The sequence below is a fragment of the Marmota monax genome, unplaced genomic scaffold (assembly GCF_021218885.2).
Source record: "Marmota monax isolate L192 unplaced genomic scaffold, Marmota_monax_Labrador192_F-V1.1 WCK01_AAM20220418_F8-fsc00080, whole genome shotgun sequence".
NCBI lineage: Eukaryota > Metazoa > Chordata > Mammalia > Rodentia > Sciuridae > Marmota > Marmota monax.
Genome location: NW_026694750.1, coordinates 3,272,001 through 3,284,991, shown reverse-complemented (window position 1 = coordinate 3,284,991; position 12,991 = coordinate 3,272,001). Strand labels below are relative to the sequence as shown.

At 40.0% G+C, this 12,991-nt stretch overlaps 1 protein-coding gene across 15 annotated transcripts in view; it reads right to left on the bottom strand.

Annotated features, from left to right (window-relative positions):
- The window catches only part of Rere (arginine-glutamic acid dipeptide repeats), a 396,746-nt gene that overhangs the window by 140,670 nt on the left and 243,085 nt on the right, over positions 1–12,991 (bottom strand). The window contains exon 1 of one of the 15 annotated variants that reach the window (XM_046424818.2): positions 9,714–10,527. The exons of the other annotated variants lie outside the window; for them this stretch is intronic. Coding sequence (XP_046280774.1) covers positions 9,714–9,739 — 26 coding nt within the window. The 5' untranslated portion in view covers positions 9,740–10,527. Of the gene's footprint in view, positions 1–9,713; positions 10,528–12,991 lie in introns of those variants that run through there. 15 annotated transcript variants of the gene reach the window in all.

The window sequence follows — 12,991 nt, the reverse complement described above, 5'->3', positions numbered from 1 at the left end:
GAGCTTCCTCAAAACAACTGTCAGCCTTTAGTCTGTAACAGAACACATTTACACCCCCTCCCATTTCCCTGGAGGGTACTGAAGAGACAGGAAGTCAAGGATGGGAATTTTGATAAAAATTAATAATCATTAGGTGTGGGTCACAAGTTTAAAGCAAGCCTCAGAAACTTAGCAAGACCCTATCTCAAAATGAAAAATAAAAAGGGCTAAAAATAAATGAATGAATGAATGAATAAGGAGGTCCAAACACCATACTTTGGGAAGCACTAATTATGATTGAGGCTAAAATTCAAAAGGCCCACTAATCTACAAAGTGCCAGGTTTATTCCTCCATCATAAAGAAGAGTGGCTAACATCTAGGCACTTACTACCTGCTGAATGTGCTCTATGGCATTCTCCCATTTCTAGGCATTATTTACGTTTTGATGTTACCAAAAGCATGAGTATTGTTATTCTAGAAATCCAGATCTCATTCTATTCTGTATTCAAAGCAACAAAACTGCTGAAGCAATTCTGCATGGATGTACAAAGCTGCACGACCAGCACAGGGGGGCAGGGCTATGCCTGGCTGGCCATCAACATCTAGCCACAACATCTAGCCACAATCTACCACTCAGTTAACCCAAAAGGGATTAACTGAGTGGTAGATTGTGGCTAGAGGAAGTGGGAATTAGGGTGTGGCTTTGGTGTATACATTTGTATCTGGAGAGTGGAGTCTCTCTCAGCTTCCAGATCACGGTGATGTGAGCTGCTTTCCTCCACTACCCTCTCCCACCATGATGTTCAGCCTCATCTTGAGCCTCGAGGAATGGAGCAGGCCTTTTATGGACTAAGACCTCTGAAAACCGTGAGATCTCAAATAAACTTTTCCTCCTCTGTAGTTGTTCTGGTCAGATCCTTTAGTCATAGTAGTGAAAAAGCTAATTAAAACAGGGAGCTATCACTCAGGAAATACTTTTGTATGCCAGACACACATTATTTCCTTATTTCAATGACAATCCTATAAGACAGTATCCCCACTTCATAGATAATAACAATACTAACTGTCACACTATCAACAGACTTAAACACTGAACACTTATACTATGTACTAAGTGTCACAAGCTAATTTCCTTATATGGGACAGGTAATGAAGCTCAGCAATACACTGCTTGCCTACCAAGCGCAAGGCCCTTAATTCAATCCCCAGAACTAAAGTTTCTTTTTCTTTTTTTTTGGCGGGGGGGGGGGCTGTACCGGGGAATGAACTCAGGGGCATGTAAGCACCCAGCCACATCGCCATCCTTCCTGAGGTTTCATTTTGAGACAGGGTCTTGCTAAGTTCTTAAGGCCTTGCCAAGTTGCGGAGGCTGGCCAAGAACTTGTGTCCCTCCTGTCTCAGCCTTCCAAATTCTTGGAATTACAGGCCTGCACCATCAGGCTTAGTTCTCAGAACTAAATTAAAAAAAAAAAAAAAAAAAGCACATACGTAGATAGTTTCTACCTACTCACAGATGATCCTGTAATAGAGAGGCTACTCTAATCAGATGAAGAAACTGAAGCCTTATACAGCTGTCCAAGAGCACATGGCTAACAAGTTTGAACTTAAGTTTAATTGACTCTTATATCAGAGCTCCCAATAATACTCCCATGGCGACTGATTAAGTTATCAAACCAAACCACATGATTACAAATGAAAGTATGAGAATCCAAAGACTTCCCAATTTTTGGTTCTATGTTATTACAAAATAATCAAAAAGTTTCTTTAAAAACATTGAAAATCATGTTGAAAAAGAATCAGATCAAAGTTAAGGGCTCAGATTTGTGCAACATTCTTGAAATGACAAAAATCATAGAGCTAATAAAGAAGAGCCAGTGGTTAGAGAGGAGGTGTGCTAGGAAGTGTGCAGTGCCAGGGCTATGGTTGGCTGTTGCACAAAGCCACATGGGTGACAAGCTGGCACAGAAGTATACACTCACTGTGTACTAATGTCAATTTCCCACTATGATACGGTATTCTACTTGAGTAAACTACAAGTTCTTATGAATCCAAAAAATTTTAGGTTTTTAAAGTCACAGAAAGAAGGGGCTGGGGATGTGGCTCAAGCAGTAGCGCGCTCGCCTGGCATGTGTGCGGCCCGGGTTCGATCCTCAGCACCACATACAAACAAAGATGTTGTGTCCGCCGAGAACTAAAATAAATAAATATTAAAAAAAAAAAAAAAAAAAGTCACAGAAAGAAGTAGATATGAGAAAGCTGGGTAACAAAAAGACTCTGTCCCCAATCTCCTGGAGACATCTGAGAGGTCAGGGGGGTGGGAAAGAGTGCCATGGCTCTGGGGTGATGACATTCAAGGAGCGACTCAACAAGTCCGCACTCCCTCCTTCCCTGTTTCCTAACGTTCTGGCCACAGGGATATCATTTTGAAGACATCCTTATACTGTGGCTCAGACTACACACAGTGAATTAAGAACTATCGCCATCCTTGCCAGCAATAGGAGGCTTTCCTCTGTGTAGCTAATATAAATAATATATGTTTTTCAAAACAGCTGGGATTCAGCCTCCATTAGTCTACAAATCTTCACTTTGGAATACATTAAGAAAAAAAAAAAAAAAGTCCCAGAAGCCAATTACAACAATAATGGTAAGTCATTGTATTTATTTCTTGAGTATAAAAAAACAGAAATTCATTGTATATGAAATCTGATACAAAAGAAACTGATGTAACAAAGCAGTATCCATAGCAACTACAACTTAATATTTCAGTCCTCTTCAGCTGCAGTGGATTAAATAAAATGACAAGATGTTCCCTTTGAAAAGTAACCTGTTACCATGGAAACGTTTTAGTCTAAGAAGTAAACAGGGAATGGACAGAAAGGAACGGAAAGCCTGCAACTGAATATCAAAAAGGGAGCAGCTCTCTGCAAAGGGATGAGAAGGCTAACAGCCAGACACAGGGGCCTGCCCTAACCCAGGCTTGCCCAAGGAACCTGACGCCATCACTTCATCACCAAAGAGAGGAAAGGTGCACAGAGGCAACAGTCTAAGTGCTCACTCAAGATGATAAAATGTCTTGAATCTCCTGGGAAGAGGAGGGACAAATGGTTCCAAAGACAAGACAGAAGCAAAGCACTGGCATGAATGATCAAGAGCAAGAGCTAAAAGAACTGAGGCCTTTTCACAGGTAGTTGGCATGACATCCCACTGTAACCCAGAACTGACCCCACCCCCAAACCTAGGGACAGGACAGCACTGTGCCCTGTGGCCCATTCCCAAAGGACTGGGACTGACAAGTCACAGGTCAGAGACTCCTGTTCTGTAAATGGTGTCACATAGTGAATGAGGCCACTGGGCAATTTTCCCTGTTCCTATCCTTCAGGTCTTCAGTATTAGATAGTAAATAATTCTTATCTTTTCCATAGGATGTTACATTGAGCAGGAAGACTGACATGACATCCAAAGAAAGAAGACTAGAAACTCAACTTAATAGCCCATTTAGAAAGTGACCACAGAAACAGTCTGTGGGTCCAAAGTGAAATACACTAGATTTTAAAACAAAAAAGCAATTTATTAGAATCACTTATTTTTAGGAGAAAAAAAAATTATTTCAGGGGTGAAAATGAGGATGATAGGAAATTTCTTTTAAAGTCTGATGTAAATCTTTAAAACCCACCCAAATTTTGTATTCTATTCTACAACACATTACCATTCATTAAAAGATAAAGAAAAAGTCCATGACACTGGCACCTCACTGCTGAAAACTGTTTATATATGAGCCTAGAAACTAAAGTGCAGGAAAAGAGCACAGACTTCAGAGTCAAACGAATTGACTAGATTAAATTGTCAGTACCAAGATTCTGTTGGCTCCATGAGTATGTTGTGGTACTGGGGATTGAGCCCAGAGGTGCTCTACCACTGAGCTGCATCCCCAGAACTTTTCATTTTTATCTTGAGACAGGGTCTCTTCAAATTCTCCAGACTGGCCTTGAACTTGCAGTCTTCCTACCTCAGCCTCCTGAATAGTTTAAGTATGATCTTGAGGACATGATTCAATTTCTCTGAGCCTTGAGTTCCCTCATCTATAAAATGAATTTCATAATGACTATGTGAGGTTGCTATAAAAATAAAAACCTACAGAAAGAACTAGGCACAGTGCTTGCTGTGTAGAGGTCATGGCTATGAGTAGCTTTGGGCATTGGTAATAAGCGAAAATGGGAGCTAAACTCTCCATTCTGTTCTCAGAGCACCACCTCTCTCTCCTCCCACAAATACCACAGTCATGGATTCTCTATTTTGTGTAATTATTTCTTTCAATGGCTATGTTGCCCTCCAGACAAAAAGCATCATGAAGGTACAAAGCAAGCTTGGCTTTGGCTCACTACTATATTTAAGAGCCCACGCTTCTCTCTAAAGATATTTTGAATAAACAAAAGACTCCAAAAATCTAAATTTACTACTGCTCAGTCATAGACAGCAACTAAGGTATTTGTTGTAAAAATTAAGACAAATTGCTTGTGACACAAAGCTAGCCCTCCAAGTAAAATTAAACTGAAAATAGCACTGATAGACTAACTGGCAGACAGGGGGCTGGAGTAGCGGCTCAGTGGTAGAGCACATGCCCAGTATGTGTGAGGCACTGGGTTCAATTCTCAGCACTGCATATAAATAAATAAAATAAAGGTCCATTGAAAACTAAAAAAAAAATATATATATATGTATATATATATATATATATTAAAAAACAAAAAAACTAACTGGCAGGAACAACAGCCTTCATTCAAAAGCAAAAACAAAAATAACAACAACAAAAAGATAATTAGTCAACAACTGAAAAGTATAAATGTTTCTAACTCATACACAACTACAAAGGTCAACACAGGTCAACTTACCCAAACCTGGAAATCACAAAATTCTGAAGTTTCTCTCATAGAGCTGGGGTTGTATGTAGCTCAATGATAAAGCCCTTGCCTTGCATTTGTGAGGCACTGGGTTCAATCCTCAGCACCACATAAAAATGAATGAATGAATGAATTAATTAATTAATTAATTAATTTTCTCTTTATATATAAGTTTCCTGAGAGGCTAGCTAATTGAATCTAATATCTTCATAGATGAAACCAAGGCCTGAGGAAATGAGAGTACTTTTCTGAGAGGTCACACTGAGTTCAAAGGAGGACTCCAGAACACAGAAGCAGCTCTCCCACAGGCTCCTCCTAAATATAATTCAGAGGCTACTACTAAGAAACTAGGCATTGGCTGAGGAATAATGAGAATTTCCATGTTGATAATAAGCTGATAATAGCCTCCATACACAATAATGTGTTGAATAATTTCAGGGAAAAATGGTTTTAAAAATTTTAACAGGTGAGAAAGATCTTACAAAGTGCTCTAAGAGTCTTACTCCATTGTCTGCTTTTCTTATCTATCTTATTTCTCCACCACTGCCATTCTGTAGAAATATTCCAAGTACTTGGCAATGACATATAACTCAAGTTATCTCAGGCTCCTCAGGGTTTTCTTTTAATCACCTGCTGCAAAGATGAAAATGGCTTAAGGACTGCAGAGCTGCATGCATACAAGTATCAAGTTTTAGTATATGAACTTAAAAAAAGGGAAGGAAGGGAGGGAGGGAGGGAGAAACCTCACCACAACTGAAAACAATTTATAAAGCCGCAGTCTTTGAAGATTAAGCTGATCTTCTGACCAAAGATGTTGCTGGCTTTCTGTGCATTGAAATCAAACTACATTATAAACCTGAATAGAGTGTCCCAGAAAAAAAGACTTTGGACCAAGTAAGCATGTCTACAACACAAGTCTAAAGGTCTTTTTGTTCCCACTGGGAAGACTCTGAAATGCTATAAAAAAGTATAACACACACACATCTCTCTCTCTCTCTCTCTCTCTCTCTCGCACACACACACACACACTTATACTGGAGAAAGCGTAAGAAAAAAAATCATATCACGCTGATACACCAAATGTAACAAAACTATGAACGTACAGTTTCTTTTAAGAACAAAGTTTCAATAAGTATAAAGAGAAATAATCAAGAATAAAAAGAAAGTAGACCAGTAAATTGTGGTTAAAAAATACTGGTAACTAACTACTTAATTCCTAAAACAATTTCTAATACTGTCTCAGTTGACCATGAAAAATAAAAATACTATGGAGGTGATCACATATACAAGAGAGACTTGGCTTTTGAATGAATAACAATAACATACTAAGCAACTACGTGCCAAATACTTATCATTTTCATTTCATCTTTACAACTGAGAAATATTTATTTCCATATGATCCATGAGAAAACACAGGTTGACAGGCATCAGAAAGTTTGTCCAGTGTCGTGTGTGAAGTAGAAAGAACAGTACCTACCTGGCTCCCAATCCAGCCTTTTCTCATTTACTCATGAACTTATTTACATGTCAAAGACCTATTTGCCAGGCACTCTACTGGGAACCAAGACAGCAAGAACAAACACAATCCTCAGAAACTTCAAATCCAATGGGAAAGAGAATCAAACCATCACAAATAAATGTAAATAGTTCAAAGACCTCTGATAGATATGATCTCTAATTATCCTAGCTGAATTAAAATGAACTGTTATACTTTGGACTCCAGGTATCACAGAGCATACAAAATGAGAAGAAGAGTTTTCAGATTCATCTTAAATATATCTCCATGTGCCTGTATTGCCCACATCAGATGATTAGCAATTGACTGTACTCATCCAAGAGAAGACTCATGAATATACACATCATTTCAAATATTCCTTTAGTATTTAGATAGTATTTCTCGCTTACAAACCATCAGGACATTTGTTTCATAGTGTTCGGAAAATATCTTTTGATGGAAAGATAGCTTGGTTCACTAAAGACCAAAAATTAAAAGGTAAAGGAAAAATGAATTCAGAAGAAAAAGGATCAGGAACAAAAAACAACTGGAGAACCACAGACGTAGTAACTAAGTGAGGTCTTGGGTGACTCAGAGTCCTCTAACTCATCAGTTAGCCCACGAGATGAGAGTGGAGGAATTTTGAGAGCTATGAGATTAGGAATGAAGTGGCATCAAAACACAGCGAAGTGTGTCCCAGCTTTCCAGCAGTGACCACACCATGTATGCTGATGGAGGAACATTTTAAGCAGAAAACTCTACTGTGGTTCTAATTCAAGATTCTACCAAAATGACATGAAAAGCTAACAAGATAATAATTTAGTGCACTTCTACATTCCTTCTGAAACAACCTTCTGTACTCTCTCACATTTCCTGACACTCTGAAGTATCTCAGGAAGGGAACAATAAGCCAAAATGGAATGACTAGCATCTTTTCAATGTTCAGCTTACACAGACCCCTGACCAAGACAGTAACTTCCATGTGCTGGTTCCTTCACCTCTGCCACATCCACACAAGCAATGAACCCCTGAAGCAAGAGATGAGTGGTCGGCAAAAAACATGCCAGAAATACTGTGGTGACTTACTTCACTTACAAGGTGAAACAGAAAAAAAAATAGACTCTTAGCCACAGAGGGTATCCATAGATCAGAGCCAGTGACTGTGTGTCTTTACCAGCAAAAAGGGCAGCTGCACACAAGATCCATGAACACAGGTATGTGCCAGGCCCAGTCAGCCATCCATCAAGCAGGAGGAACCTGAGCCAGAAGCTGGTCAGCTATGAGTATAGCTTCCTGCTCACATTTTATTAGCTAAAGTGTAAAGAAAGTTTAAGACCCAGCAACAGAAAATCAGCATTCTCAACTCCAACGCTGAATCTTCTCTTCAAGTCTGAAACAGTAGGCTTTCATGGACCCCACATGTACATGACCAGAAAGTGCTAGTGTCTGATTTCTCTAGGCTAGAGAAAGGATAAATTTTTTAGAGAGAGAATGCAAAGGAAGAGCAAACTGTGCAAAAGATATCTTTTTTACCTTTTAGCAGTACTCAGGATTGAACCCAGGGGAACTTTTGTTCTGAGCTACATCCCCAGCCCATTTTTATTTTGAAACAGTGTCTTCTTGCTAAGCTGTGGAGGCTGGACTTGAACTTGCAATCCGCCTGCCTCAGCTTCCTGAGTAGCTGGGGAAAGATGCTTCTAAATAGAGTAAATAAGATAAGTTCCAGAATCAACGTTTCACGGTATGGGAAAAAGTGGGAAGCTGCCTCAAACCTCCAAATGCAATGTTCAAATAAAAAGGATCGTAATGGGAGGAGAACCCTCACATGATTGGAAAAATAGATCTGAAGACAGCAATAAATGTCAACCTAAATTATTCTTCTTTAATTCATCTCCTTAGTTTACAATCCCCAAATTTAACCTATAAGAATACAGATTATATACCTCAGGAATATTTTAAGTGTCTAGAATTCACCAAGTTAAGCCTTAGTTTAAAACCTTCTGCTAGACTCAGGGGCTTTGTCTGACTAAAGTTGATCATGCAAAGGTCATATTATACAACTAAGAGCTTACAAATCATTTCTCCTTTGTATCAATATATAGTAAATTTCTTCCCTTACCTATGAGGGTTTTTCACATTTTTCTTTATTGTATATTTTCACCCATCCCCACAAATACACAAAACTTAATGTCACTTCAATTTCTTTTCCAAAACCTATCAGCAGAAAAAAAGGAGAGGAAGCAATAAGAAGCAACTAACATAATTCAAAATCGCTGAAAATTTGCTTGAGTAAGAATTCAACTAGTCCTAAATCTGCCTATTCTGACTGGCTCCCTAAGTTTACCATGGAGAGAACCATCTGCCTGAGCCTTCTCTGTGAGCAGGAGGCACAAAAAGTATAGCTTTCCCTGGGTAGGAAAGACTAGTGTTGGCCGTCAAGCCATGGGCACCCAATGTGGCCTTGTTAACACCTCTGCCTTCTCCAGCACCCACTACTTCTTTCACTTCTCTTCTATAGAATTCACCAGTCACACAGCAAAATACAAATGCACACAACAAACATTATCCTATTTAAAATGAACATACAAAAATAAGCACACAGAATACATGGAACCTCAACTTCTAACACAAATGTCAATGCATACAGTTTTCTGAAGAAATCTTCCTAAACTCCAAAAGGAAGAAGGATTCGCTTCCTTCTGAACAACACAGTACAAACTGATGTGGCAACCTTTCACTTTTTAAAAAGCCATTTTAAGGTGAAACTGTTGCCACCATAATCCACAACTATCTCCTGTCTATGTCAGATTTCAGAAAAAGATGACAAGAACTGTAATTTGCTCTGGCAAACAGGCTCTCAATCAAAACAGGTTCCACCCACCTTCAAAGCAACCAATAGCTACCCACCTACCACCATTCCTAAAACATCCAAACAGAACTGCTCTCTGGCCCAGGCGATCCTGGCCAGCCACAGGAGCAGCAAGGCGGGGGGCCTGCAGGCTTGCTCTGCAGGGCTTGAAGAGAGACAGCTCGGCAACAAGCACCCAGCGCGCCTCAGGTTAAAACCATGCCAAGGGAGGAAGAGGTGAGGAGAAGGGGGGGGGCAGGACAGGGACAGAGGGACCCGAGAAGCTTCATATTCCTCATCTGCTTAACGCAGCCCTGGGTAGAGCCCTTTCCCGCTGTTCCGTGTTGCAGCACCACCTCCACGGCCAGCTGGGCTGAACCAAAGGCTCCAGGAACAGGACTCTGAAGGATGAATGACTCAGAGACATCTCCAGAAGTGAGAAGGAGCAGCCAACCATCACCCGGCCAGGGAGGCCAGAGGAAGGGAGCCTACCTGCAGGGGCCGAAGGGATCCTCCATGACTAACAGAGCCCCGGGTGAGTCTAGCTGATCCCTGCACCTCTCTTACCGCTAAAACTCTACCCTTTTCTACTCTAACTGCTCAAAATGGAGGCACATGCAGTGTGAGAGACCTCACAGAGCTTTCACTGAGCTTGTGCTATGACCTAAGCCTCCACGCAGAACGCAGAAACTTCCCCTCACACTGACAGGACTGAGCATGTGCTGTGACCCTCCCTCATCCACACGCTGTCTCTGCACGACGCAATCAATCTCAACCCTGCTGTTTCCGTAAATAAAGCCCAGCCAACAGACGCCGCAGCTTCTCCCTGCACACCAAGCTAGTGTGCAGGGAAGTGGGGCCTCAGGAAGGGGATCTGAGACAGCCAACGCCACAAGCTCGGCAAGCCCTGCCAGCTTCAGTCCATGCCTGCGCCTCCAGACAACAGCAAGTTCTGTTTTGTCTATTTTTTTTTTTAAAGGAAATGGTGGTCTTAAATAGCAAGATTTCCAAGAAAGAATAGAAACAAAGGACATAAACAACTATGTGTAAGATTAATTAGCAGAAATATTCCAACACATTTAAAATCATAGTAGTAGCTACTTAAGAAAAGCAACTCCATACATCTCTCTTTGAAAATCTTCAACATTTGGAAAACAAACAAATATACCACGGTAAACCTATGGAGTGCATGGTACTGTCACACAGAAACAGACACAGTGTCTGGAGGGCATGACAAGAAGAGTAATTCCCAGTGACTCTGGAGGCCAAGACAGGAGGATTACAAATTTGAAGTCAGCCTCAACAACTTACGGAAGCCAAAAAAAAAACAACAACAACAACCCAAAACTGTACTGTATGCAAAGATTTAGATCTTCCTTAAAGAAGCTAAAAACTCTCAATACTAAATTAAAAGGTTCCCTAAAGTAACACTAGCCCAATCCAATATGGTTTGAAGACTGGCTTTCTCACAGTAAGAAGAGCAAGGAAAATTCAAGTTAAGAGTTCAAAGAACACCATGCCGCAAACACCTGAGCACCCCCGAACCATATTTGAGGATTGGGCTGGGGATGTAGCTCAGTGGTAGAGCACCTGCCTAGCACACATGAGGTCTGCGTTCAATTCCCTACACCACAAAATAAATAAATAAATTCATTAAGGTCTCTTCAGAAAGATTTCCAAATCCATAAGGTCATCCCCTCTTAATGTAGTGAGCATTAGGAAAGCACTCTCACTGTCTACACCAAAGTGGAGACATTTTTCTATTAAAACTCAGTTTAATTAAAAACACAGTGTATGCCCTCTCTCCCAATCTCCACCTCCCATAGACAGCAAACTGAGCTGTCCACCTTATAAAGAAACTCTACAGATAGACTTAGTTTCCACTTGCAACCTCAGAAATAATTTTATGTATTACTTAGTTAAAATTAAAAAAGAAAAAAAAAGGAAGATCATCAGTCTCCCCAGAAACCATAAAGAACAAGACAGGATGGAAAGGCAGTGTGAATTCTGTTTCCCAGAAATGTGAAGAAAAGTCAGCACCACAGAATCAAGTCCATGCCCACAGTCTCCTATCCATGCTCTGAACTAAGACCATGAGTCAATAAATCTTACTCTGCTCAAAACATGACTTGTAAAATACAAGTCATGCCAAATACACTTAAATAAGTTTTCCTTTTGACCCAATGCATGAAATAGGTTCTCCTCGTTGGTTTGTGAAGCATGTCTACAGAACGGGTTTAATAAGGAATAATCTAAAGAAAATTACTTTCTGAAAACAAAAGTAAAGGAATTAGAATGTGGCAGCCAAGTAATATAAATATGACCAGAAAGGAATTCCTCTCAGAAGGATCCATTAAAATAAAACAAAACAAAAAAACCCTATCAAACCTTTTCACACAGAAAATGTTCATTGGGAGAAATCACTAGAAACTAATAATTTAATATATTCATCACTACTCCGAGAAACCATGGGAACGATTACATGAAGCACAGTAGAAAGTTACTTTACAGCAAGTCAAGCAAATTACATTTTCAAAATTGTGTATTCCATCTCAATAGATACCTAGGAAACACCACAGGCACTTCATCAGAACCTCTGTTACATTGGGTCCCAGGAGTAACAGCCACTTAACATCAACATCCTCTTCACTGTCTTTCCTTACACTGGCATCTCACAGGTATTCTTTACAGGCCACCAAGACAAAGGCCCCTTTTTCCTGTCACCAGTGGCTCTCCAGACCTCCTCTCCTTCACATCCTGTCTCCCACAATTCCAACCACTCTCTACCTCCCCTAACCCTCTGGCAGTCCCCCGTCTCCCAGACTGGGAGCTCTTCTCAGGCAAAAACAATGTATATCTCATCTGTTTAGAGCCACCCAACAATTTCATTTTGTATCTCAACAAATACACTTGAAACACAAAATCAAAATCACCATTTTTTGGCAAAAATTTCATAACTCATAACTAATCATGAGGGAAAACATCAAACAAACTCAAATTAAAGATCATTTGGTAAAACTGGCTCCTACTCTTCAGAAAAGCCAATGTCATGAAAAATATAGAAAGGTAAGGAAACATCAGGAGAATAAAGACAGGCAAAGGCCAGTAAAGAGACACAGCAATGAAAAGGTGATGCAGGAAGGATCACAGGGGGAAAATTACTAAGAAGACCATTACTGGAAAAACTTGCAAAGTCTGAATATGGACCATGTGGTACTCCAGCAATGTTAACTTTCCTGATTTTAAGAACATTCTTCTTCTTGGAAATATATACTGAAGCATTTGGAGAAGAGAAGGCTGCTGTCTGAAGCTCACTCACAGATCATTCAGGAAAGAATAACAGTGTGTCAGCAGGGCATAGTGGTGCATGCTGTGGTCCCAGCCACTTTTGAGAGGCTGAGACGGGAGGATCACTCATACCAGAGGACAGTGCCAGCCTGGGCAATGCAGCAAGACCCCATCTCCAAACAACAACCAACGGAAAATACATAGAAAGTGATGAAGCAAAGATGGCAAACACAAAGATGAATATGGCAATAAAAGATATAATAAAGTAAATGTGTAATGAAGTTGAAAAGGTAGTAACAAAAAATATATAAGAAAAAAGGAAATAGGACAAAATGTTAACAAGTGGTGAGTGGGTAAAACATATATTCTATTCATGACTCTTCTTTATGTATATAAGATTCCAAATTCAAAATTTAAGTATATCTAAAGCAAACTAAAAAATACCTTTACAGGCCCTACACATCCGTATATCATGGCCTCTG